Genomic DNA, 23,054 nt, shown 5'->3' on the forward strand with positions numbered 1-23,054 from the left:
AGAGGAGGAACAGACCTGGCAGGATGTGTCCCGGAGAAGACGATGTGTCTCGCAGTGCAGACGTGATCGACTTGAGCGCCCCGTGATCTGTAAACTCGAGCATGAATATTTATGGTTTCCTTTTCCTCCTGCTTGATACATATTTATGATCATCTTGTCACTGTTTGAAAATAGACTCGACGGAGGACTGTGAGTTGAGAGTACGCGCATCTTTCCATTTTATCAGTCATGTCAGGCGACAGGATAACGACAGCAGTGGAGCATCCCAAACAACTTCCCCCGGATGCTTCACGGGATCTCCAGTTGCTCTCCGGCAAGATGCAGATTCAGTATTTATACACTATACATATTTATGATCACTGGGAAGATAAATACATGGCAGCGATTATTGTTGTAGCATCGTGTGTTAAAGATTCAGTGGATTGACACGTCCTCACCAATAATACTTGGAAGGGTACAGAGACAAAGGCAGGTCGAACAGTCTTTAATTTAGATCTTCTTACAGTTTCAGATATTTTGAGGAGTACAATTTTTTTTTCAAACCTTTTGATCTTGATAGTATGTTGTTGTATTTTTTTCAGTTTTTTCATCCAACTTTTTGCTTTTACAGATATGTTTTCAGTTTAACGGTTGCATTTTGATCACAACTACTTCGCCTGTTTTGTTCTTGATTATTTGATCCATCATTTTCCTTTTAAAATGGCGGCGAATACTTAGAAACATTGAATCTAGATTTGTGTAAGATCAGACATCATGGTCATCCTAACATCTGAAAGCTGAAACCAGAGAAAGTTTGCCATTGTTTAATCCTAAAATTACTCAAAACATTGATGATCAAAAAAGTTGGAAATTGATTTTCTGTTTATCTACAAGTTGATTAATGGTTTCGGATTATGTGCCCAGGGTATACTTTTCCTGTGGCAAACTAGCATTGTTTAGTAATTATACTAATTAACACTATAATGAAACTAAATATTCCAAAAAAAATCATTTTGCCTTTTGTAACTATTAGTTCTTGAATTTCATCAAGTCTATTTAAACAAAAAAAAAATGTAAGGAAAAAAATCAAAAGTTGGTGTCACAGAGAAAAAGATCTTTTGTTTTGCTTTAAACTTTTAAATGCTCAAATACTACATTTTGTGTTTTTTGCAAGGATTGTTTGGACTGCAGCATCTTATATTCTTTCCTAAATGCGGAGGAAATAGTTATAGAGGAATAAATCAATTTTATTGTATTTTTTGTATTTCTTCTTCTGAAGTTTTGTTACAGCTCCTCCTAACTTTGAGGAAAGCTTTACGTGCTACAAGAACATTCAAAAAGTCTAAATGGTAGCTAACATCCTGAAATGAACTTATAACACTACGTGATACTTTCATCTTCTATTCTCTACCAAAGACTGACTCAAGACCTTGGATCGTGTCCTTTAAAAATATGAAAGTACAGAATCAGACAACACAAGCTCAATGACCTGAAATCCTTTGACCTCTTTATTCCACACACACACACACACACACACACACACCGCTCATGTGACAAATGTGGTTCAATACAATCAAAATCCCACTGTTTTGTATCAAATATAACTGGTGGAAAAATGTACAAATTATCAGCATTTATTTTTACTGCACGTTGTACAGTAGACTACAGATTTTGCAATGAATTGCATTAAGTTTGTGAATTTAATTCACACCAGCAGTCAACATTAAAGCAGCCCCGATTTAAGGCTGTGCTGAAGCACTACGCAACAAGTTCGGCAACAACTGGCCTCTCATCTCTCCTTTCCTATTGAAATGCTTTTCTGACTGTAAAATGACTAAGAGCTAGAGGAGGTTTCCAAGAATGGAAAGGCACATGTCAGTGTGACACTTTGAGCACAGAGCGGCTTCACCAGAAATGTCTCTTTCGTCTGGCATTTGTGGAAACATCCTGTGGAAATACTCCTGCAAGTGAGCTTCAATAAAAGCTTCGGTAAAAGCCATCATGACACAAACTTTTTACGATTGTCAGAGTTGTCACAATCAACAATAAATAACAGAAAACAACTTGATTGATTGGAATGACAGGAGGTAAATTAAAATAATCTGAGCTCTACGAAGAATACGACTGCATAAAAACATATATATGAAGGTCTGAAACATTAGGACATCAGAATAACATAATTTATCTTTGCTTTCTTTACACGTACTCAAAGACAACACATGATGAAAATACATTCTCTGCCTGGTAAAAAAAAAAAAAAAAAAGACACATCAGGCAATCAGGCAGACGTTCGAGCAGACAGAAAATTAAAATAATAAAAGACAATACAGTATATATTCCATTTCCACCTAACAAATTCTGTCCGTTTCCACAGTGTAAGCTGCTCAGTTCCATCCCACAGTGTTTGGAATAGCATCCCATCTTCTAGGCATAAAATCCCAATTTTCTTACTTGGAATTCTGAACGGATGGCTGGTTTTATTCCTCTGGGAATCGAGGGAAAGAAAGACCTGATTGGCTCCATGGGGGGGCGACTGAAAAGGCACTAAAAGTCTTCAAAGTCTGTCTTACATTTCCGCCCTCCGATTGGTTCCCTTGTCTCGACCAGCGGTCTCATCTTCCGCCTCCTCTTCCTCCTCTTCGTAATTCTCTTCCTCGTTATTATCTGCCTCTTTTTTATGATCGCCATCCTTTCTTGGTCCCTCCTGGTTTTTGACTTCATCCTGGAGGAGATCACAAGCACACAGCTATTTATTAGCCTTTATAAGCACATTTTGGATACTTTTCCACAAAAATATGATAATTTAATACACATACCTAAATTCTTGATCAAATTTAACTTACGTGGAAATATTATTTATCTTAGACTGTTTTTTTAAACTCATGATTACGTGCCATTTTAGACACGCAGGAAGGAATCAAGTATGTAAACATGTCAACAGCATAGCTAACTTTTTAAATTCACAAAACATTTAAAAACAAAGTCAATCCTTATAAAATCTCAGGATTGTAACACACTACAATTTGAATCTACTGTGTGTAAGTGGAAGCAGAGACACTTTTATAAATGGTCCAACAGAAAAACACCTCCATCAGAGCAACTGGGCAAGAGTGGATGAATGAAGCTGAATGGGGTGAGAGCTCCACTGAGCTCGGATTACAGAGAAACACAAGTACGTCCACTCATGAGGTGACTGGGTCTGAGTATCAAACACAAGTCAGTACAAGAAGTGGAGGGACAAAGAACCTTTCAGATACACCATCATCTCAAATGATATGATCTTAAATTACATCTTTCATCTGCATGATAATTATTTGATTAACAAATCTGATGTCTTTTGGAACAACCGCAAACTGAGAGCTTCAGACAAAACAAATCCACACATTCATGATTACAAACAAAATAGACAGGGCAGAGTTTGTGGCAAGACAAACCCTCAAGGGATTATAAATAAATGAATGTCATTGTTTAAGTCTACGGAGGTTTGGAGTCAGGGTCAGTTACAGAACAGAGAGCAAGAGTCAAATGTCTTGCTCAAGGACACTTCAGCAAGCAGGGCTGCTGGTTTTCAGAGGGGTCGTATATTACTGAACTCTGGAGATCACATCACCTCTTAAGAATGGCCGAGTAAACATACCATACCGTTTACAAACTTGTGTAAATAGGACTAGTACAAAACTTTAAAATGTTATATTTAAAGAATATAAAATGTGTGTGAGCATCTCCATTCAGATTTCCCAATGAAATAAACCAAGCCCTGATGGTGACATGACACCCCAACAGCCTCAACACCTGATCTCTCTCATTTACCAGAACACACACGGGTAAGGTTCAAGTTGCATGGCCAAAACAGAGTCACAAGCACACACGCACCTTTATCTCTGTAGCTGATACAGCTAATATGTCAGTGTTATGAATAATACTTTCCAGATTTGATATGAAAGCTAATATACCTTGTACTACAGGTGTTTTCTGCTGTAAGTGTTAGAGCTGCGACAGGGACCACTTAGAAGCCCCCAGGGAATAAAAATGGATTTTCCAGTCGTTCCATGCTGAGTTAATTATTATTGTTAGGACTCTGCTGTCTTAACTGGCAAACCCCCTGGTTGAATACTGAAACTACAGGTAGTCTTTAATGTTTATATAATTTGCTAAATTTTTGGTAAAGTTGGGTGCCAGCTAGAAAATGTGGACATGCTTACAATGTTCAAAAAAACATTATTCTTCTCATACTGTTAACTGCTGCACCACCTCTATTCCCCTTTTGCCTTCCCCGTCTTAGTGCCCGTCTCTTCTGGAAAGCCCAGTGAGCAGGGATGGTGACTGTATAGTTGTGACCCAACAACCTCACATAAGTCCTGACAGCTTCGTTTGAAGGCAGTTTCTGAATTCCTGCTGTGTGCATTTATCTGTGGATCGACCTTTTTAACTTCCGAAGTATGTATGTATGTATGTAGCACAACTGACTTCTAATGTCCGTATCTCCTTCCATAAACACGAGTTGGCAGATGTTCAACCCACAAGCAAGGAGTTTCACTGTAAAGTCAAATAGTGCACAAAATATCGACACCGATGGCAACTTTTTCCTGTCTGAAACTGAGGGTCCAAGGACAGAGGATGCTGCTCGCTGTACAGATTGTAAAGCCCACAGAGGCAATGTGATATAAATAAAATTGATTTGATTTGATTTGACACCGACCCATCACAGGCACTTTAACCACTCAGTGGGACTTTCCTATGTGCCACCTGGGGATCTTTTGAAGAAAGTGTCTAGTAGGATTGCAATCAACAGTTATTTTCATTGTAGATTAAATTGTTAATCTACAGATTAAGGAGTTGTTTGGTCTTTAAAATGTCAGATGATAGTGACCCATGTCCATCAGTGTTTCCCAAAGCCCCACATGACGTCCTCAAACATTTTTTATTCACATCCGCAAAAAATATTCAGTTTACTCACGTAGAGGCGTATAGAAACCGAAATTAGCCCATTTAATAATTAGGAATCAGAGAATTTTCCTTTTTTTCTTAAACCGTTTCTCTAAGTGATTGATTGAATGTTAAAATGGTTGGCAATTGATTAGATAGTTGACCACTGCTCAATAAATCATTGAAGCCTGAGTGTTTACTAAGGAAAAAGGCCAAGTTAAGCAGCGGGGACAAAATGTGGTACTGTAGAATTTCAAATGCCTTGAGCCTCGAGGAAATGGAGATTTCCTGATTCTGCTTCCCTGCAGAAGAATCTACCTGTTCCATGTTCTCCTCGTTATATGGATCCTCTCCTTCCTCCTCCACCTCCTCCTCTCTCTTCTGCCCACCAGCTATGTCCTCCTGCGCCTTCAGGACACCAAAAACAAGACAAAGGAATTGTGTGAAAATAATAATGTAAATACAAATATATATGTCTCATATAGTAGTGAGATATACAGTACTTTACAGATTTGTTCCTAATATATAAAGTTTGCGTCAGAGCATCAGTGTTCCACACCTCATCCTCCACTTCCTCCTGGTACTGGTCATCCAGCGTGTCTTCCTGTTGATCCGGGTTTCCAGCCATCTGAACACAAAAACACAGGCAAGTAAAAAACACAAAAAACAATCTACTTGACTGATGCTGAACGCAGCTTCCGAGTGTCTGACCGTTCTCCGGCCCGTCACTCACCACCAGTTCCTCCTCCACGGCAGGCTGTTGTGGGTGTGTGTCTCTGTGCTGGGCTGGTGCTGCCGGCTCCTCTTCCTCTTCTACCACCTCCTCTTCCTCCTCCGGGACCCTGTGGTGGTGTTGGTCCTCTTCGGCCTCCTCAAACTCGTCCTCTCCCTGGTTGTTGGGGTCGTCCTCGGGGTCCAGCTCACCGTCAACACCCTGCAAATGAAGAGATCGGGGTGAGACGACGCAGGAGAAGAGAGTGATGGTGGGGAACATATATTAAGAGGATCTGATGTGATGAAAAGGAAGCACTAACACTGTAGTGCAGAGGATTAATAACAGACTGTGTTTGGCAGCATTAAAGTGATGGTGGCAGTCAGTGTACTGTAATGTTGTATTAATAGCCTTGTTAGTATTCAGGAGACTTAATTGGCTGCTGGGTTTGACTGACAGGTGGAAGATGAATGTGCCAGCGCAGGACAGTGGGCAGGGAGGATGAGAGAAGCGATTTGTGGACGGATGGCTGTGTGGACATATGACACATGATACACTGGTGTGAATGTTAAGTGAGCGGATGGGCTGAGAGGATAAGACAGATGACGAGGACGCCCGTGTGAACAGATGGAGGGATCGCGTCACCTGCTGATGTGGCGGCACTCTGTGATCCCCTTCTTGTTTCTCCTCCTCCTCCTCTTGTAACATATGAACATCTCTCTCTGTTAACACACAAGCAACATATTTAAATGCATTTTAAGAGGATGCAATGATAAATTGTCGAGACTGTTCATCCAGGATTTTATTTTTTTTACTGGTAATCTCTCCTTACCTGTCTCACCGTCTTCGTCATCGTTGTGATGATCCTCGTCTCCTTGAACAATATCATTGTCCATATTCTCGTACTCGGTTCTCTTCCTGACAGTCAGAGGAGCCACAACAAAGCAGAACAATATGTTACTGTATGGCATTTGTGTGGTAGAACTGTTCCTTGGGTAGAAACATCTGCTTTAAAGACTTTCTTCTATGCACAAATGTAATCAACGCGTCACGTTTCCTCCTGGATCGTCGATGTGTGTGTTAATGTTCAGGTCAGAGATTATTTAGTGTGGTGAGTAGCAAACATCCCTGTGAATTACTACTTCCAGTGAGCAGGGAGGAGGTTTTATTACGGGCTCACATTAATCAATAAAACACTTATTAGGGGTTCCTTATGACATTTCTTTAAGAAAAAAATAATTAAGAAAATGGCCGACAGCCGTGGTTGACTGAGCTGCAGATTCTTTATTTCCAACAGGACTGAAGATAAAACACACCAGGTGTGGGTCAGTTCATCATTTCACTTTCTTCTTGTCAAGAAGACTTAATACTTTTTACTCAACTACAGTAGTTTTTTAGCACATCCTGAGCGATTATACAAAATATGATCAATAAATAAAACGTGATATGTTATGATAGGTTAAAGGGGCTGTATGTAATGTTGACAAATTTGAAAGCAGGACTTTTACAGGAAGTATTTCTACACTGGTTTTGCTTCTTTTACTTCAGTATCACTGCCATTGTTAAGACTATTTTTGATGATTTTAAGTGATTTAATTAAATTGCACTTACTTTATTGGTATTGGCATAGAAATAGAAAGTGTATTTTTTTTGTAATTTGGGCCAACTCCTTGTGCACCTGATTTCAAGTGACTGTGATTCTAATTTACATCTGACCTCTGATGCTCATCTTTCAGCATCTTCTCCCGTCTGTCAGCCTCCTTGTGCTGCTGCTGCTCTCGCTCCTGCTCCTCCTTCAGTTTCTGCTCCCTCTCCTTCAGCACCCTATCTCTCTGGGCCTGCAGGGCCTCCTGATGCAGCTGCATCTGCCTACGCTCCTCGGCCCGATGGGCCTCCAGGCGCTGCTGCTCCTGCTGCTGCTCGTAGGCTGACTTCTCACGTTCCACCTGGGCGTGCGCCTCGTGCTGCAGCTGGGCCTCTGGGTGCAGCTCCAGATGGGGACCCTTTTTTGAGAGGACAAATGGATGCAAAAAGGAACAGCATGTACTAGAGTGTAGAGAATTAGAACGACCTAAACACACAGACGTGCTGATTATTTGAGACATAAAGGTAGAGGTAGGGTATAATTCATCCTTTGGGGAGGTTTAATAGATGAAAATGACAGCAGAAAACAACGAGCACAACACATAATGAGCAAGCTGTCATTAATCAAAGAGGTAAGCACTGAGGAAAGGCTGAAATTTGTTCTGGGAATTACAGCTAAATGACTAGCACTTGACTTTGAGCGGTAGCTATGTCCCTGATATAAGGACACACATGATTAATCTAAGATTGGAAGGTTTGTGACAGAGCTCAAAGAAGGTAATCTGAAACGGCTTTAACAACACCATATGTAAACACATTTTAAAATGAAATCCTTTGAAGGGGGGTTTCAGTCTTGTTTAGGTGAGAATCACTGGTCTTAAAACAGTCCTGACCGGCTGTGGATTGCGCCTCTGTCGCTCCAGGGCATTCTCGTCTGCCTGTTCCGGTTCTTGCTCCTCCTCTTCCTCCTGCTGCTCATCCTGTTGTTGGTCCGGGTCCTCCTCCAGCTTCTGAGGCTGTCCTGCTTGAGCCATCTCCTCCTCGGCCAGCTCCCTCCTCCTCTCGGCCTCTCCCTCACCATCGTCCTCCTTGTCTGACAGGGTGTGCTGGGGCTGGCCGTGCACCTCCTCCCCTTGATGGTCCAACTGAAGAAGAGGAAACGAGACAGATAATTTGATCTGTGTGTTTTCATATTCACAGATAGCAAAGTGATCCCAAAGACTCCCACATTACCCTGGACTCAGTGTCCTGGTGTAGCTGGTGATGATCCTCATGGGCAGGCTCATCTTTGTGTGGCTCGTCCCTCTGGACTTCATGAACGTGGGATACGGGGGCTACGGCAGCTGCTTGTGGCTGCGGAGGGGCATGGTTTTGTTCAGACTGTCTCTGAATCTGACTGTGCAGGGTGTCCTTCAGCTGCTTGTATTCATCCACCTGCATCTAAAGGAGAACCAACACAATGACAGGAGGACCAATAAGAGAAAATTCTGGGGGAATCATGAATCTCTTAAAAGCCTGGCATATTTAAATCCCTCTGGTCATAAATAATCACCAAACATTTACCTATGGGAGGAGAACTCACTCGGAGGTTACTTTTCAGGTATTAAAAGGGGATTTATCTTCACTCTTGTTTCTCAACTTGTCTGCAGCAGTGAGCCATGGAGGTGCCAACCTCTACTGTCAGGTTTAATGTACTGTAATTAGTCTCTCTGTATCCTTGTTGATTGCTGAGAGGAAGGGAAATATACTTTGCTTCACAATTACACAGAGAAGAGAGGGGAAAAAGAAGTGACTGGAAGGAAACGACCTCACAATAGATCAACCCCACCACCCTTTATTCATACACATACTTTCTAACCAGACCCGGGGCTAAATTCTAGAAATGTTTGCTAAACCCCCCCCCGCCCGTCCCTCCATTAAATCTTTCTGGCTGATTGGCTAGAACGTGTTTTAGATGCACTGCTCTGACAGCCTCGACTAAACCAAACCCCCTGAAGTGAAGGAAAGAGTTGTTTGTGAGTGTGTGTGTTTGTGCCTGGTCAACCAGAAGCACTGATAGAAACCAGGACAGGCTTTAAAATACATTAGCAAATGCAGAGAGACAAGAGAGGGAGAGAGAGAGAGAGAGAGAGAGTGTGAGTGAATATCCATCAATGCAGACAAAGAGGAGAAAAGCATTTTAAATGAACATTTCAAATGTTCAATAAACCATTCAGGCATTTCAAAGGTTGCTCCACGGGGGGAAACAGCAACAACTGATCTAATTATCCAAAAACCAAGCAAAATCTCTGGCATCTTTACTTCTTCTTCTACTGGAGATTTTACCGTCCACTGCACAAATCTTTTTGCTGTGTTATTAAGAAAGCAAAAGTTAAGATAAGGCTGGCAGGAAACAGGGAGGGAACAGAAACTCCCAAACATCTGGCAACTTTCCAGTCATTCTATAAATTACTGGTCTAAATCTTCCAATGAAATTTGCAACACTGGATGCGGAGAAAAAAAACAAAACATATGTGACTAAAATACTTGTGATGCAGCAGTCCAGCATCAATCAGCCGACTGAAGTAAAGAGCGAGCCTGCCTCTCTGCTGCTGCTGTCCTACCTGAGCTGCAGCCAGTGCACTCTTGTGGTCTTCTAGTGTCAGTGCGAGATGGTCGTGCGCTGCCTTCAGGTCCTGATGGCGAACCTGAACACAAATGTGAAACAAAACAGCATAAATTCCTATTTATTTTTATGAGGTTTCACATTATACAGCTGAAGTAAGCATTCAAGTCAAGTCAATGTTTTTTTTTCTCCAGTTTTGCTGCCTCATTTGCATGAGTGACTTATTTCTTCTATTTCAGAGAGGCAAACGGCATAAATTCAGATGGCAACAGTTTGTGTCTCTACACACTAAAAGACAGCTTACAGACAGAAGACAATTCTCTTTTTTATTTAGCCTCACCTGTGCATCCTGTAGCTGCGTGTGGATGTCATGGTGAGCCTTTCTCAGCTGTTTATTTTCCTCCCTCAAGTTATATATATTATCTGCCACAGAGCAGAAACAGCAAACACATTAACAGAAAGCGAGCATCTAAACAGGAAAAGCATGAAACAGGATCAATATTCTACTGCAAAGCATACAGAAAAATAATTTGAATCACTTGTACTTTTTTATCCATACGAGTCACGTTACAAACCTGGTGCCACTTGTCAGTATATACCTGCCTGAAGCAGTGGCCTCATAATTTTGTCTATGACTAAAGTTTAAGTGATACGGCTGAAAGTGTAAGACTAAATAGTCTAGAACAAAGCATCTGCTCATAAAGGACTTAGACTTGGCTTCAGACATGCAGTATTTCATAAAGTCAGAAGATGGAGACAAAGAATGTTTGATGATGTCATGACTTCAGAACACTATATTGCATTTGTACGAAATCTGTGTGCAACTGAGTGGTGTTAAAATACAGTATATAACAAAAAGTGTGTGTGTGTCTGTTTGGGTTGGAGAGAGACCATCAGTACCTTTGAGTTGACCGATTTCCACCTCTTTGACCTGCTGCAGTTTCTCGTAGCGTCCTTTGTGTTCGTCCAGCAGCCGGCTGTGGTCCTCGCCCTGAACCTGGTGCTGGTCCTGCAGCTCATAATACTGCTTCTTCAGGTCGTCGTGCTGGTTCTGATCAACAGGAAACAGAACTGCCGTCATCATATGATCTAGGGGTTGTTTTCACATAACATGAAAGCATACACTCATACACAGGATATAGCGTGGTTCAGTCAGAGAGATAGACAAGATAAGATTGTGTTTTTTCTAATGATCTGTACCTTCAGCATCTGATGTTGCACTTGTAGAGAGTTCAGTCTGCTGCTGGCATCTTGCTGTTTGAACATAAAAGAAACAATAATGACAAAAAGTAAAACAGGCGGCTTTGTAGGCCAGGCTTAATGGTACTGTAACAACCGATAATGGCGAAGAGATTAGTTATATCTGATGGGGGGCCATGTAGCAGCAGCATTTGTGTTGTGATTTTCAAAACACAAAGTCATGCTACAAAGCACTTTACAAATTAACAAAGCAGCACAAGCAAACAGAAAAACACAGAGGTCAGGCAATTGGATGGATTAAAAGGTTTGTACAAGATATCTATACATGATAATAGTCAGAGCAGAGGGGGTAATTCTGTGGAAACACACCTTCTCTTTGTTGAGTGACTGTTGTGCTTCCAGTTTATAAACCAGATAATCTAGAAAAGAGAAACAGCATGGATCAACACAGTTAATTCTTTCTTCAGTTCTCACCAAAGATAGATGAGAAATACAACGCTTTAATGATGTGATGAAGAATACACTACTTTCTTGCAAAACAAAGACTTGTCTCACTTTGTTCAGATAAATGGCAAATGCTCTCTAAAAATACTATTTGTGATGCTACAGATGGAGTTGGAACCAGTATTACATTACATCCCAGTTAAACTACACATTTTATTTAGCACAAGTCTTTGTCCAAAGTGACCTACAATGATACGGTCATCCAGGCTTTTTTATTAAACTCTACAATCAGAATTCCCCACAGCCCCTTTGAATAGAGACCTCCTTCAAGAGTCAGAGCTAAGTGTTTTCTTTCTCACCTTCTTTGGTCTTTTTGTGCTCTAACCTCTCTTTCTGAAGGGACTTCTCTAACCTGGAGCGATGCTCGTACACCACTGAACATGAAAAAGAAGAGATGGAGGGGAAGAGAGGGATGGGGAGAGAAAACACGGAGGTTTAGTGAAATCTGTTTGGGCCAGGCAGACGGTGAACTAAACAAAAAGAGAGACTGAACACAAATATATACACTGCACAAAACATACACAGTCACAAACTGTCATTTTAGACAGAAAGCCGATGTGCATTTCATGGCTGATGTGAGAGCCAGGTGTGATATTTATTCATCTGAGTACATGACAGCTTCTCCATCGACAGGAAGCTGTGGTATTCCTCACAAGACCGGTGGTCTAAAGGTGTTTACACACTGTAAACTACTACCGTGGTGCGGTTCAGGCCGCTTCTGTGCCTGGTGGGTGGTGTCTGCCACAAGAGTAAAATCATGAGGAAATACAGGTGATTACAGGAGAGTTTATGAAGCAGTCTGAGAGGTCAAAAATATGAACACAATTCATGGTGAAAAATATTCCCCGACATTCTTTTATAACTTTGTATATCTCTTTGTTTGAAATGAGATCCTGCTTTAGCTCTTACACTCACTTCTAATCTCTCCAGCTGTCCTCCCCACATTTTCACACACATTCTTCTTCTATTCCCTCCTTCATCAGATTCAAGATGGAATCCAATGAGATGGAAATAATCCCTGTGGGGACTGAGGCTCATTGTAGCCGCAGAGATACAGTAACACAGCATAGCGTGGTGTTCTGAGGCAGATACAACTGTTAATTACACATGCAAACAATGTACCAGATAATTTAGTAATGGCAGGTTTGCACGCTGCAGGCCCTTTCTTGTCAAAATACTCATCTCCTCTGCTCTAGCCATCCTCCAGGCTTTTGTTCTTCCAAATGAAGCCTCACTGAGAAGGAGTTGACTGGGTGACGTTTCCAGAAACCTCCTGTGAGCCTGAATAGTCTAGACAAACAGACTGCTGGGGATCAGTGTGATCAGTGTGCGTGTGTGATTGTTTGTACATAATCTAGCAGAGGTGAGTCAGAGTTGGTAACAAACACCAAATGAAACAAAAGTGGGAGGAAGATTAGAGAAGATGAATGGAAGGAAAGGGGGGGAAATATTTGAATGAGACAATTTAAACTGTAAACATATAAACGGGTCATCCTCACACTTAATAAATGCATTCAAAAATTATACTGGATGAATACATAGATAGATAATAGATTTCTTTTTATGATTATTGGAATGTTTGAATTTTTCTTTCACCAGACTGTAAATTAAATAAAGTAACACTGATCTAAAGTTATTAAATAATCATAGAGATTAAAAAGTACAATATTTCCTTCCAAAGTATCATGGAGTGAAAATATTCAAGTACATTTACTTAGTTCCCGTCCATCAGTGTTCATTTGCCACGGCTCTGCCTTGCACAAGAATTTGTGACAAACTCTGTTGTTTTAAGGCCATTTTGTTTGCACATGTGGATGCACAGTAAATGCAAAAAAAGACTTTCATCTTATTGATGTACTACATGTGCATTTAGATATAAGAATAAATGTATTTAGTAGATAATAGTACCGCACCTCAATAACTTCCCTTGTCTGATTTGTTATCTTTTCGAAATTGGCTGGTAAGTTGCTTTGTTTTGGTGATAACAACAGTAGCTGCCCTCATCAACACTTTGTGTATAAACAGTGTGTGACCATGACCTCAGTTCGTTTGTTCAAATAATCCATTACTGCAACAATTAATATGAAATATACACCAATGCTTAAATCACCATTGAGTTACTATGTACTCTGGCACTAATCCCTGGTTGTGGTCTTGTGCCAGCTCTGACTCACCCGTCTTTTAAAAGAAAACAAAAAAACAACCCTTCCTGAACAAGACAACCTGGTATGTGAATACTAAGTCATCTCTTCCTCCGGTTTCTTCTCTGTGACTCTCCTGCCTTTGGGTCGGGGGGCTGGGCGGTCTAACTGATGATGTGGCTGTTCCTCCTTCTGAGTGCCAACTCAACAGATTCTAAGATAAACTCTTAGATATGCAGAATTTCCTTAGAATTTCATTCAAGATATCAAGAAGCAGAAGGTTGAAAAAGTGAAGGAGGTAGACGTGACTGTAACAACGGAGAAGTGACCAAAAAAAGAGAAGCAGAGTGAAACAGAGGAAAGCCCACAGATGAGAGAGGGAGGGCAAAGATAAATAAACAGACGAGGAGAGACTGAAGGGAAAGAGACAGTCAAGGAAACACACACACACACATACAGTAAGAGAAAGAATGAGACAGACTTGGAATTCTGGTTTTATAAGGTAACTAATGGATATCTCAACTAAAAGAGAAACAAACATTAAGTTCTAACCGATTACCTCAATAGCTTGTTGGTTATCTAATGGAACTATTTAAGCCACTGGTAATGTAGGAGCATGTCTTCTCAACAGGGACATGGTTACAGCCCAGTGATGGTTGCGCTACATCAGATCTTTGCTCCAAGTCACATTATTTTATTAGTCAGCCCAGACTAATGCTGCTTTCAGGTCATTGCAGAGGACTGAATTTCCTGTCTCAAACTCCCAACTTCCGACCTCAAAGCGGTCCAGGTGCCAGACACAAAAAGTGAGGAAAGAAGTCTGCTGACTGGAACAGAATGAAGTCTTCTTTGGAAAGAGTAATCAGACTTGAACCTTGCATTGTAAGTGGAAATACAATAAGAAAAAAGATTCCATTGTACATTGAATACAGCACTTTTTATATTTGATATGTGAACATTTCCTTCAGTCTGCAAACACACCCTAGTCCCTTCCCTCCAGACATGTTGTCTGATATGTAGCATTAGTGTGCATAATGCTGCGTGTTTGGTTCACTTTTGGCGCTGTGCACTTTCAACGCTTTTGAGGTCGTATACTACAAGTTTAATTTGTAACCTCAAACACTGACTGAAACATAGCAATAGGAGAGGTTTAGGAGTTGTTTTTAATGAGTGTTTTAAATGCCAACCAACAACAATGGCAGACTGCTCTTGTTTAATAGAGTAAACAAACAATGACCCCGGTGATACTACGAGCGAAGTTTCATGTTGTGTCGAGCCTTCTTAGTGTTTTAAAAAGTGCCTGTAGCACTCCCATTGAAAATGAGCTGACACGAAGATGAAAATACAGTCAATCTTAAAAGTGTCTCTTTCATTGTAATTATGCTTTTACACGAAGATTTCACTCATATACATTCACAAAAAAAGCCTAGGTTGCATTTTGGCGAGAGTTTCACTTAAACCACGGAATCACTCGTCTTTATACACGTGTCAACATAACTAATCAACTGAGTAATTGCTTGTTTCAGATCAGTCCTGTGTTAATTTGGACATCATAGTCCTGACTGAAACTGCATATAAAAATACGTTTGTGCACTCACATTTTAATGAGAAAACCACTGCAAAGTCTTTTTCTCTGTTCTCTGCCCGAGGCTGTGAAACCAGATCTGCTGATATTGAATGGGTTTGAATTTCTCTGTAACTCTGCTCTAAATACTGTTATGCCTACAAAAGCCAGATTTTACATCTCTCACCTTGGCTTAACAAAACACATACATAATAGAGTTCAGGTGTGGGGAGTGTTGGTGCAGAAACACAAAAGTGGATTATTAACAGATGAAGACACTGCTGATGTCACATTATAAGCTTGATAAGAATGAGAGTCAAATATTTTTCTGATATATGTTTTGCTAACAAGCCCTTTCCCAACACTCTTTCCAATGTTGGTAATTGCCTTAAAACCCAACTACTTTTTAACCATTAAATGCATCTAGTGTGGAGGTGTATTTCTTTTTTGCTTTTCTCATAACATTTAAGGTATCAGGTCCATAATGTCCACCAAATGGTCCCATTTTCAGCCACTAATATTATGGTGTCTTAATATTTATCAGATGTTTGGGATGTGTTTGACCTGTATGCTTTGGAGTGAACACCTCCCTTTCTCCCAGCTATGTCATTTACTATTTCAAGACAGCCAGTATCAAGCCTCTTCTCAACAAAAACTGGCCTCGATCTCTATATTTACAGACAGTTTAACGACAGCTTCTGGCAGCCCTGTCAGACAATAAGGCTTTCATAAAAATCATGGTACAGACACTGCCCTTCTCAGACTCACAAATGACTTTTGCCTCAGACAGCTTCATTCTCATTTTACTGGAATTAAAACCAGGACACGGTATACAGTGGATCCTGGCATCTTGATAAACAGGGCTCAGCAGTGGACTGGAATATCTGGTGAAGCCCTGCAGTGATTTTCAGCATATTTGTCAGATTGTAGGTGTTTCAACTGGTATTTCCTCTTTAGCCATGATGACTTGTGGAGGGCCCCAAGATTCAATGTTTGGACCACCTGGTGTGGTACATTACAAACACAAAATGGAGATGATATATTGGATATTAGGTGCAATATTAGATACAGCTAGCCTGACACTTATGTCTTGCCATATCCTATAATATCTACTACTGGCCCAAGCCTAATGATGTCAGATTTTATTGCTATTCAGATGAAACCCAGATATATCTCCATATAAAAGGCCAATACCCTTCTGATCTGTTCCATCTGATTCATTGGCTTACAGATGTGAGATTCTTGTCATCAGCTATCTAATGTTCACAACTTCACTTCATAAAATTGTTTAAAAGAAACATTTCACTCTTATATTGGCAGGAATTCTACAAACATCAAATATGTGCCTTTCCAAATTCTTTTGATATCTGAACTGACAGCATGACTTTCTTCACATCTCTGAGCTTGATCTGATGGAAGTCTAGCTACATAAGATTAGGGATGTTTCCCTCTGCTTGTTAGAAGCTCTGTACCCTCTCAGCAACAACAGTGGGAAAAGCCAAAGATGAGGCCATTTTACTCCAAACTTAGCTCAGGTCAGGCCCCTTCAGTCACACACACACCCTCTCTCTAGGGGACAAGTAGGGCAACACCCACAAAGAAGTGACAGTCTAAGAAGTCATTTGAATGATTCAAATCTAATAGTGCCACAGGGCAACCCCATTACTTATATGGTACATTTCAAAACATGTAATAGACAAAGAGGGGAGAAAGAAAAACATTTTAAAATAATACTTGTATTTATCTTTGTTTGTCTTTTATTTCTCTTTCTAAACTGCAACTTCAAAAAATCTCTTCCACAAATATTCAACTGAAAACATCTGCACCATCATCTGCTTGTGTTTCAGAGTCCATCAGTCATCCATGAATGCTCCACTGTAAAATTTGTAAAGCTGAACAGGCCGCTATCCCCAACGTTCCCTAGAGCCTCCAAACACATACTGATTCATTTTACAGTTACCCTTATCTCATTCAAACCTCAGTGGGCACGGGAATGAACATTTATTGTGTGACGGTTTCCCCACAGACCAATGAAACATTTCCCTCAAGGTGCAGTTAAAAGTACATCAGCAGAGAGAGAACAAGGGAGCTCTCTATGGTGATGACCTTTACTCGCCTATTGGTTAGGGTTGGCAAAGTGCTGGGACTGTGAATACTATCAATCACACAGGGAATTAGGCTACAAGGCTTTGTCTAAGGAGTGTGTGTGTGTGTGCGTGTGTTCACACTCACATCTTGTGTACACACATGGAGAGCAGTTCAGTCTAAGAATGAGTGAGATTCAACATAGATCTCAGGTAATTCTAATAACACACACTGTGGTTCCTGTATCTACATTGTCGGAGTGATGAAAGACTTTGCAGAACACCTGAGCTATGCAAACCGTCTCTGTAAACTTCTGTATCTTTTGCCAGACGGCAACAGGCTGAACAGACTGTGGTTCAGGTGTGTGTTGTCTTTCTCGCCACACCGAGTTCAGTGATACTTGGTATATGCTTATCAACCATTCTTACAGTCCTAGTTCTGAGGTTTCTCATTTTAAGTGGAAGAGTCCCGTGAAATGTGTGACAAGCATATTGCTTCATTATTTCAGTTCATTTTGATTCTATGTTCTTACCGGGCACATGGTTACAGCCTGGTGGTGGTTGCTTAATGTTAATTTCTTTGCCCCCTTTCACAATATTTTATTAAGACTGAAACAAATTGTAGCTTTCAAACTTGTGCCTCTCATGGTAATTCCTGTGGCTTTCCTTCTGCCTCCTATTGGTAAACATAACCACACAGGTACCATTATACCCTGCAAACCCATATCTATACTGTCCATACTGTGCATAAAACAAAAACTACAGATTTGATTTTCTTTTTTGCACAAAAGGTAACTTAGAAGATGCGAGCAGGGGGGGTGTGAGTTTTCACAGCTCAGATGTCTTTTTCACTGAAATTGTAATCTCCGTTAATCTGAGAAACCTCAGACAGGTGGGAAACCAGCAAAACACTCACTTCCTCAAATAATGGACTTGAAGATGAAGGTTGAAGGAGAGAATTTTTGACCTCTGAGACTGCAGAACAACCCAACCAACTCCCCGGTAAACAAAATAAATCTTAATTTTACCTTTACAGCACCTTCAAAATCATGTTGCTCGTGCACCGTTTTATAGGCTAAATGGTGTCTACCTCAATCTGACTCTGTGCCCCAATCACTTGTACTTGTTCTATGCACACTGGCCGGGTGGGTAGGAACTTCTGGAAGAGATGCCAGACACCTTACGGCATTGGGCACACAATACCAACTATGTCAAAGAAACTGGATCATATTTAATGGAGAAAGTATTTTCTAGTATTACTTCTATCGCCCCATTATCTTCCTGCCTTGACTTTCTGTATCTTACAGAGCTTGGTAATGGACAGATAGCATTACTTGTTGCTAAAAGAACCACTAACTGCTGCTAACTGTAGCTGAGCTAAGCTAGTTAGCTCATCTGACATAACATCTGATAATTTTGTTACACAAACCTTGGAATTATTATATAACGGTGCTGTTACTCTTGGAAACTGTGTTGGCACGAATACCAGTTTCTACAAATTCTCTCAAGTCATCCCATCTTGATGTTATTGCTGAGACGGCACTCAAGATGACAACATCTGAGTCAGTGCATTTGTAACTCCAAGAACTACAGCATTTATTTCCTTTTGTCTCGTGGATAAAAACAAACCATTCCATCTGTTCCCACAAGAGTGTTCATTAAGATAATCAACAGGCAACAACAGTTGCGATGCTGAAAAAAATATTACAACACTCATTTAGAGACAGCTGCAATTATTCCATTTGATTAATGTTTCTCAAATGACATATAAACAATGAATGGTTGCCAGTGTGTGAGGGAGTGAAGGGGTGTTAAATCACAGGGACACATTTGTCACAGAGCACACAAAACCACAAAGTGCCAGTTGATTCTTTCAAATGACTGACAACTGCCAGCCTGTGGTTAAAGTGGGCAACAGTGAATCAATAAAGTTGGCTCACAGCCCCCGAGCTATGGCCCACCTCTAAATATAGGACACAAAAACCAGCAATCAACAGCCAGCTGTGGATATCAAGTGGCCTGGGCCTTGTGATTGGCTGAATGATCCGTCGCTTCTCGATAAAAGTAAGGGCGTGGTGCACAAGTGGAGCGATGCACACGGAGTTAAGCAATACCCACTTCATTCAGACTGTCATATTATATTGTCACGCTTACTGTTTTTGGATACAAAAATACTTTGAGAGAAACGAAATAGGAGCCACTTGTGTAACACCAACCTAAAATAGACTACAGGAAGCCGTTGAGCTGGAGGTAAAATGATATGTGATACAGGTGATAGATGAACAATGCCTTTCTTCATTTACCTTGTTAAATTTGGGACAGCTGTCCAACCTGACCCAACTCCCTTAGTCTAAGAACTGGTCTTATTTTCTGTTAAACAATGTAATTTGTCACAGAGTGCTTCACATGACATCAGGGCCTATGTAGGTGTGTATGTAAATGTGAGTGGTAGGAGCTTAAGGAAAACTACATGCTAGGTCTGCTGGACTGCGCTGCGTACGGCAGGAAGTGATTCTGACTGCTGGTTAGGTGGATCAAAGGTTGTATTAAATTAACAGGTCGACAGTCTAAAACCCTGAAACACTATTTGACTCCCTGATGTGGGCACAAACCTTGTTTTGTGCACATGAAGCCAAGGAGGAGCGGGCTCTCCGCCCAGCTGTTAATTTTAAACTCATGGCATAATGGCATGACACGAAACCTCACATCCTGTCGGCGCAGCACTGTGTGTTTAAGTGTGTTTATGTGGAGGGAGAAAATCTGTAAGGTCACTACAGGACAAATGTTTAATCTTCTGTAGAGGCGGGACAGTTGCTGAAGTTAGAGTTTGTAATACGAACATTTAAGGAGTGACACAAGACAACATTTTGTAGGCCTACTAATTTGACTGTGTCAGTATTTTCCAAACATGGCAATGATACATATAGATTTACTGATTTTCAAATGTGAACGTTGCAGTTTTTACTGGTAGCCATAATGTTTCATGACTATGACTAAATATCTGATGACTGAATGCCACCGATAACAATGCAGGACAGGAAGCCACGGATGCTATTCAAGAACAATCTCTGATCCATATCAGAATTTAAAAACACACCACTGAAACTAGAGCTGAAGCCATCAATCCATTCACTGATTAAGAGCAAAAGTAATCCATAACCTGTTTATTATTGATTTATGTATTGGTCATTTTCAAGCAAACACAGGCTCCTAAAAATAACAAGCCAATTGATGACAAGAGATTGTAGCAGGCATTATTTTTCAAAATGTTATAATGTTTCAGCCCAATAAGCATACTGATCATGAGAATAGACATCCGTTTTAGCCCGAACTACGACTTGCTGTCTGTACCCATATTTTAAAATGTTTTTAACATATACAAACCAACTATACATCATATATTAATGGTTAATGCTGCAATAATGTTGTATAATTTCTGCAAAAATGTGACTACACACAAAATGCTTATTTATGTATCTCAAGTTCAAACAATTCAATAAGGCTTACGCTGTTGACAGGGTGATGAGAGAAGACTTAAATATGGCAACTTAACAATTCTTTGCTTGCAACCAAGGTGACTGCGCCCTCATTTACTCATCTGCTCCTCCAGATGTGGCTGCCAGACGCAGATGTTCTGACCGTCCCATGACTTGAAGGTATTTGTATGCAGTTAAGGTTAGCCTTGGGACACAGTACCAGGTGTGTGTTTAAGTGTGTGTGCCTGTGTGTTATAGCCTTTAGTCAGCAGTAAACTGGGTAGAGTGGGCTCTAGTTTCAGTGTTACAGTGGGGCTATGCAATACAGGAAGACCTGTCCAACAGAATGAACTCTCTGTTAAACTTTAAAGCCCAATCCCCTCACACCATGACCTGGATTTATCACAAGATTAGAAGGCAGGCTGAGGTCAAGGGGTCAAAGACAGGCTCTTGGTAAATCACTGCTGAACTACAGTGTAGTTACAGTCCAGTCAGGTCAGATGGCAGACAGTCTCAGAGGACCCTCTGTGGAGTCTCGCATTTGAAACGCACCCAAAATAAGCGCATGTAGTGATGCAGTTTCAACTACCACCCACTTCGTCTTTTGGTCAGGCTGACAGGAGGACACTGTGACATGTTGTGCTGCCGAATTGAACTATAGTTTGTTGTGAATCCTAGTGAGTCATAAAGTATACTTTTAAAAGGTGTAACCATTTGAGAGTGAGCACGACAACAACAAAATCGCGGTTTTCTCGGGGGAGTGCGGCGTGACGTTCGCTCTCACGCTCACCTCCGTCACCTGCGCTGGAGACGGACCAGCCCTTCAATCATAACGCCGTCACCGTGTTTACCTTGGAGCTGAGCCGAAAGTGCCTCCTGGTGCTGCTGGTACTTCAGTGCCATCGTCTCCGTCCTCTTGAGCTGCTTGTGCATCTCGTACGATATCATCCCGGCGTACATCGTCCCGCAGACCACGGTGACCAGCAGGAGACACTGGAAGATCCGTCGCTGCCTCCGGGAGCACACCCCGTTTCCCATGTTGGACCCGCACCCCTCCCCGCTGTCTGCACGAGAAAACCCCGTCTCTGCTGCTGGAAACTTCGGTCTCAACTTTTTTTTTTTTTTTTCCACCTCCTGGTCCTCCGCTCCCCTCCTGCCTTCCTCTCAGTCCCCCAGCATTTCCAAGCACAAAAATACGAGTTATGCGCTAATGTTTCTCGATGTAGACATTATTTTAGCATAGCCACATCCACTCGCGACTCTCCGCTGCGACTTCAAAGTAGCCGCTCAGATTTTCGGGCTGACTTCACGTCAAACCGCTCTGCGACGTTCAAAACGCAGCTCGGTCCGAGTCCAACGACTCCTGCCGGGGTCTCCAGTCCCTCTCTGTGCACGCCTCGACTTTTCCTGCCAAATTCGGAGACGCCAAAAGGGGCAAAAAGTGAGAACCTCAAGTCTCCGACGAGGCCTCCGTAGCACCTTTAACTTTAGTTACGTGTCAGCCCAGCAGCTGCCTGCCATCCAACTGCTGCTCTGAAGGAAGTCCCTCCTCCGAGAAAAATCATAAATTTCCCTACTCCCGCCCTCAGAGGAGAACATTTTAACAATTGGTTGCCAGAGAGCTCGATCAAAAAACTCCCAGGCCTGTGAGGGTACGTGGGGAGTCTGGAGACTTTCCTCCTCTGAGAGGAGTGTTGTGATCCTGTGATAACATCTGAGGACACTTGTAAACACGTACAGCCATCAGAAGGTTTCTGAGACACATCCTGCCACCCTGCAGTAGCTATGAGACCTCGCCTAGAAATGTAAACATTAAACTGTTTGCAATATTCATTTGTAATTTATATGATTATGCATTTGTGTAATCCACAAGTAACACTTCCCAGGACATGTATTCAAACGTTTCAGTGCATGAACGAAACAAGCAGCACAGTGTAAAAGTCAAATAAACCCACCAACATGCAGGGGGTGGGAGTAAGAGATTACATCTACTCAGATTTCAGTAATTAAATCATGCTTTCAAGTCTGTAATTTTCCTTGGGTTTAAGTGTGCATAACACTGTGTAATCCATTTAGTTTCCTTTAAAGGTGCACTATGTAGTTTTTGAAAGAAATTTAAATCAGAAGAGAACGATCTTCTCCTTTTTCATGCCTAAACAAAGGGAATGAGCTCTTTGTTTACATGACTGAATAAACAAACTAACCTTAAAGGGCAACACAGTTGTGTTTAACTTTGTTTACTTGTGGTGGACCCTGCCACCTTTCTAGCCTCAAACATT

The 23,054-nt window shown here is 41.2% G+C and overlaps 1 protein-coding gene across 1 annotated transcript; it reads right to left on the bottom strand.

Annotated features, from left to right (window-relative positions):
• Positions 1 to 1,464: 1,464 nt before the first annotated feature.
• golim4a (golgi integral membrane protein 4a) lies at positions 1,465 to 22,316 on the bottom strand. The gene is made up of 16 exons (XM_037083744.1): positions 21,627 to 22,316; positions 11,810 to 11,884; positions 11,376 to 11,425; positions 11,007 to 11,060; positions 10,707 to 10,857; positions 10,147 to 10,229; positions 9,805 to 9,888; positions 8,435 to 8,641; positions 8,095 to 8,346; positions 7,334 to 7,620; positions 6,450 to 6,535; positions 6,263 to 6,339; positions 5,639 to 5,839; positions 5,465 to 5,533; positions 5,224 to 5,313; positions 1,465 to 2,701 (listed from the first exon to the last, which is right to left on the bottom strand). Exons 1-16 carry the CDS (start codon positions 21,811 to 21,813, stop codon positions 2,546 to 2,548), a joined length of 2,109 nt encoding a protein of 702 aa, XP_036939639.1. The 5' UTR covers positions 21,814 to 22,316; the 3' UTR covers positions 1,465 to 2,545.
• Positions 22,317 to 23,054: the final 738 nt, after the last annotated feature.

Source organism: Acanthopagrus latus, chromosome 2 (assembly GCF_904848185.1).
Source record: "Acanthopagrus latus isolate v.2019 chromosome 2, fAcaLat1.1, whole genome shotgun sequence".
Lineage (NCBI taxonomy): Eukaryota > Metazoa > Chordata > Actinopteri > Spariformes > Sparidae > Acanthopagrus > Acanthopagrus latus.

Bases quoted from the DNA above. Each gene is read 5' to 3' on its own strand.
- golim4a (XM_037083744.1), bottom strand. From the start codon at position 21,813: ATGGGAAACGGGGTGTGCTCCCGGAGGCAGCGACGGATCTTCCAGTGT. The intron at 11,426-11,809 runs GTGAGAAAGAAA...TCTCTTTTCTAG, and splicing joins GCACAAAAAGACCAAAGAAG to ATTATCTGGTTTATAAACTG. The intron at 8,642-9,804 runs GTAGGACAGCAG...GTTCTCCTTTAG, and splicing joins GTGCACTGGCTGCAGCTCAG to ATGCAGGTGGATGAATACAA.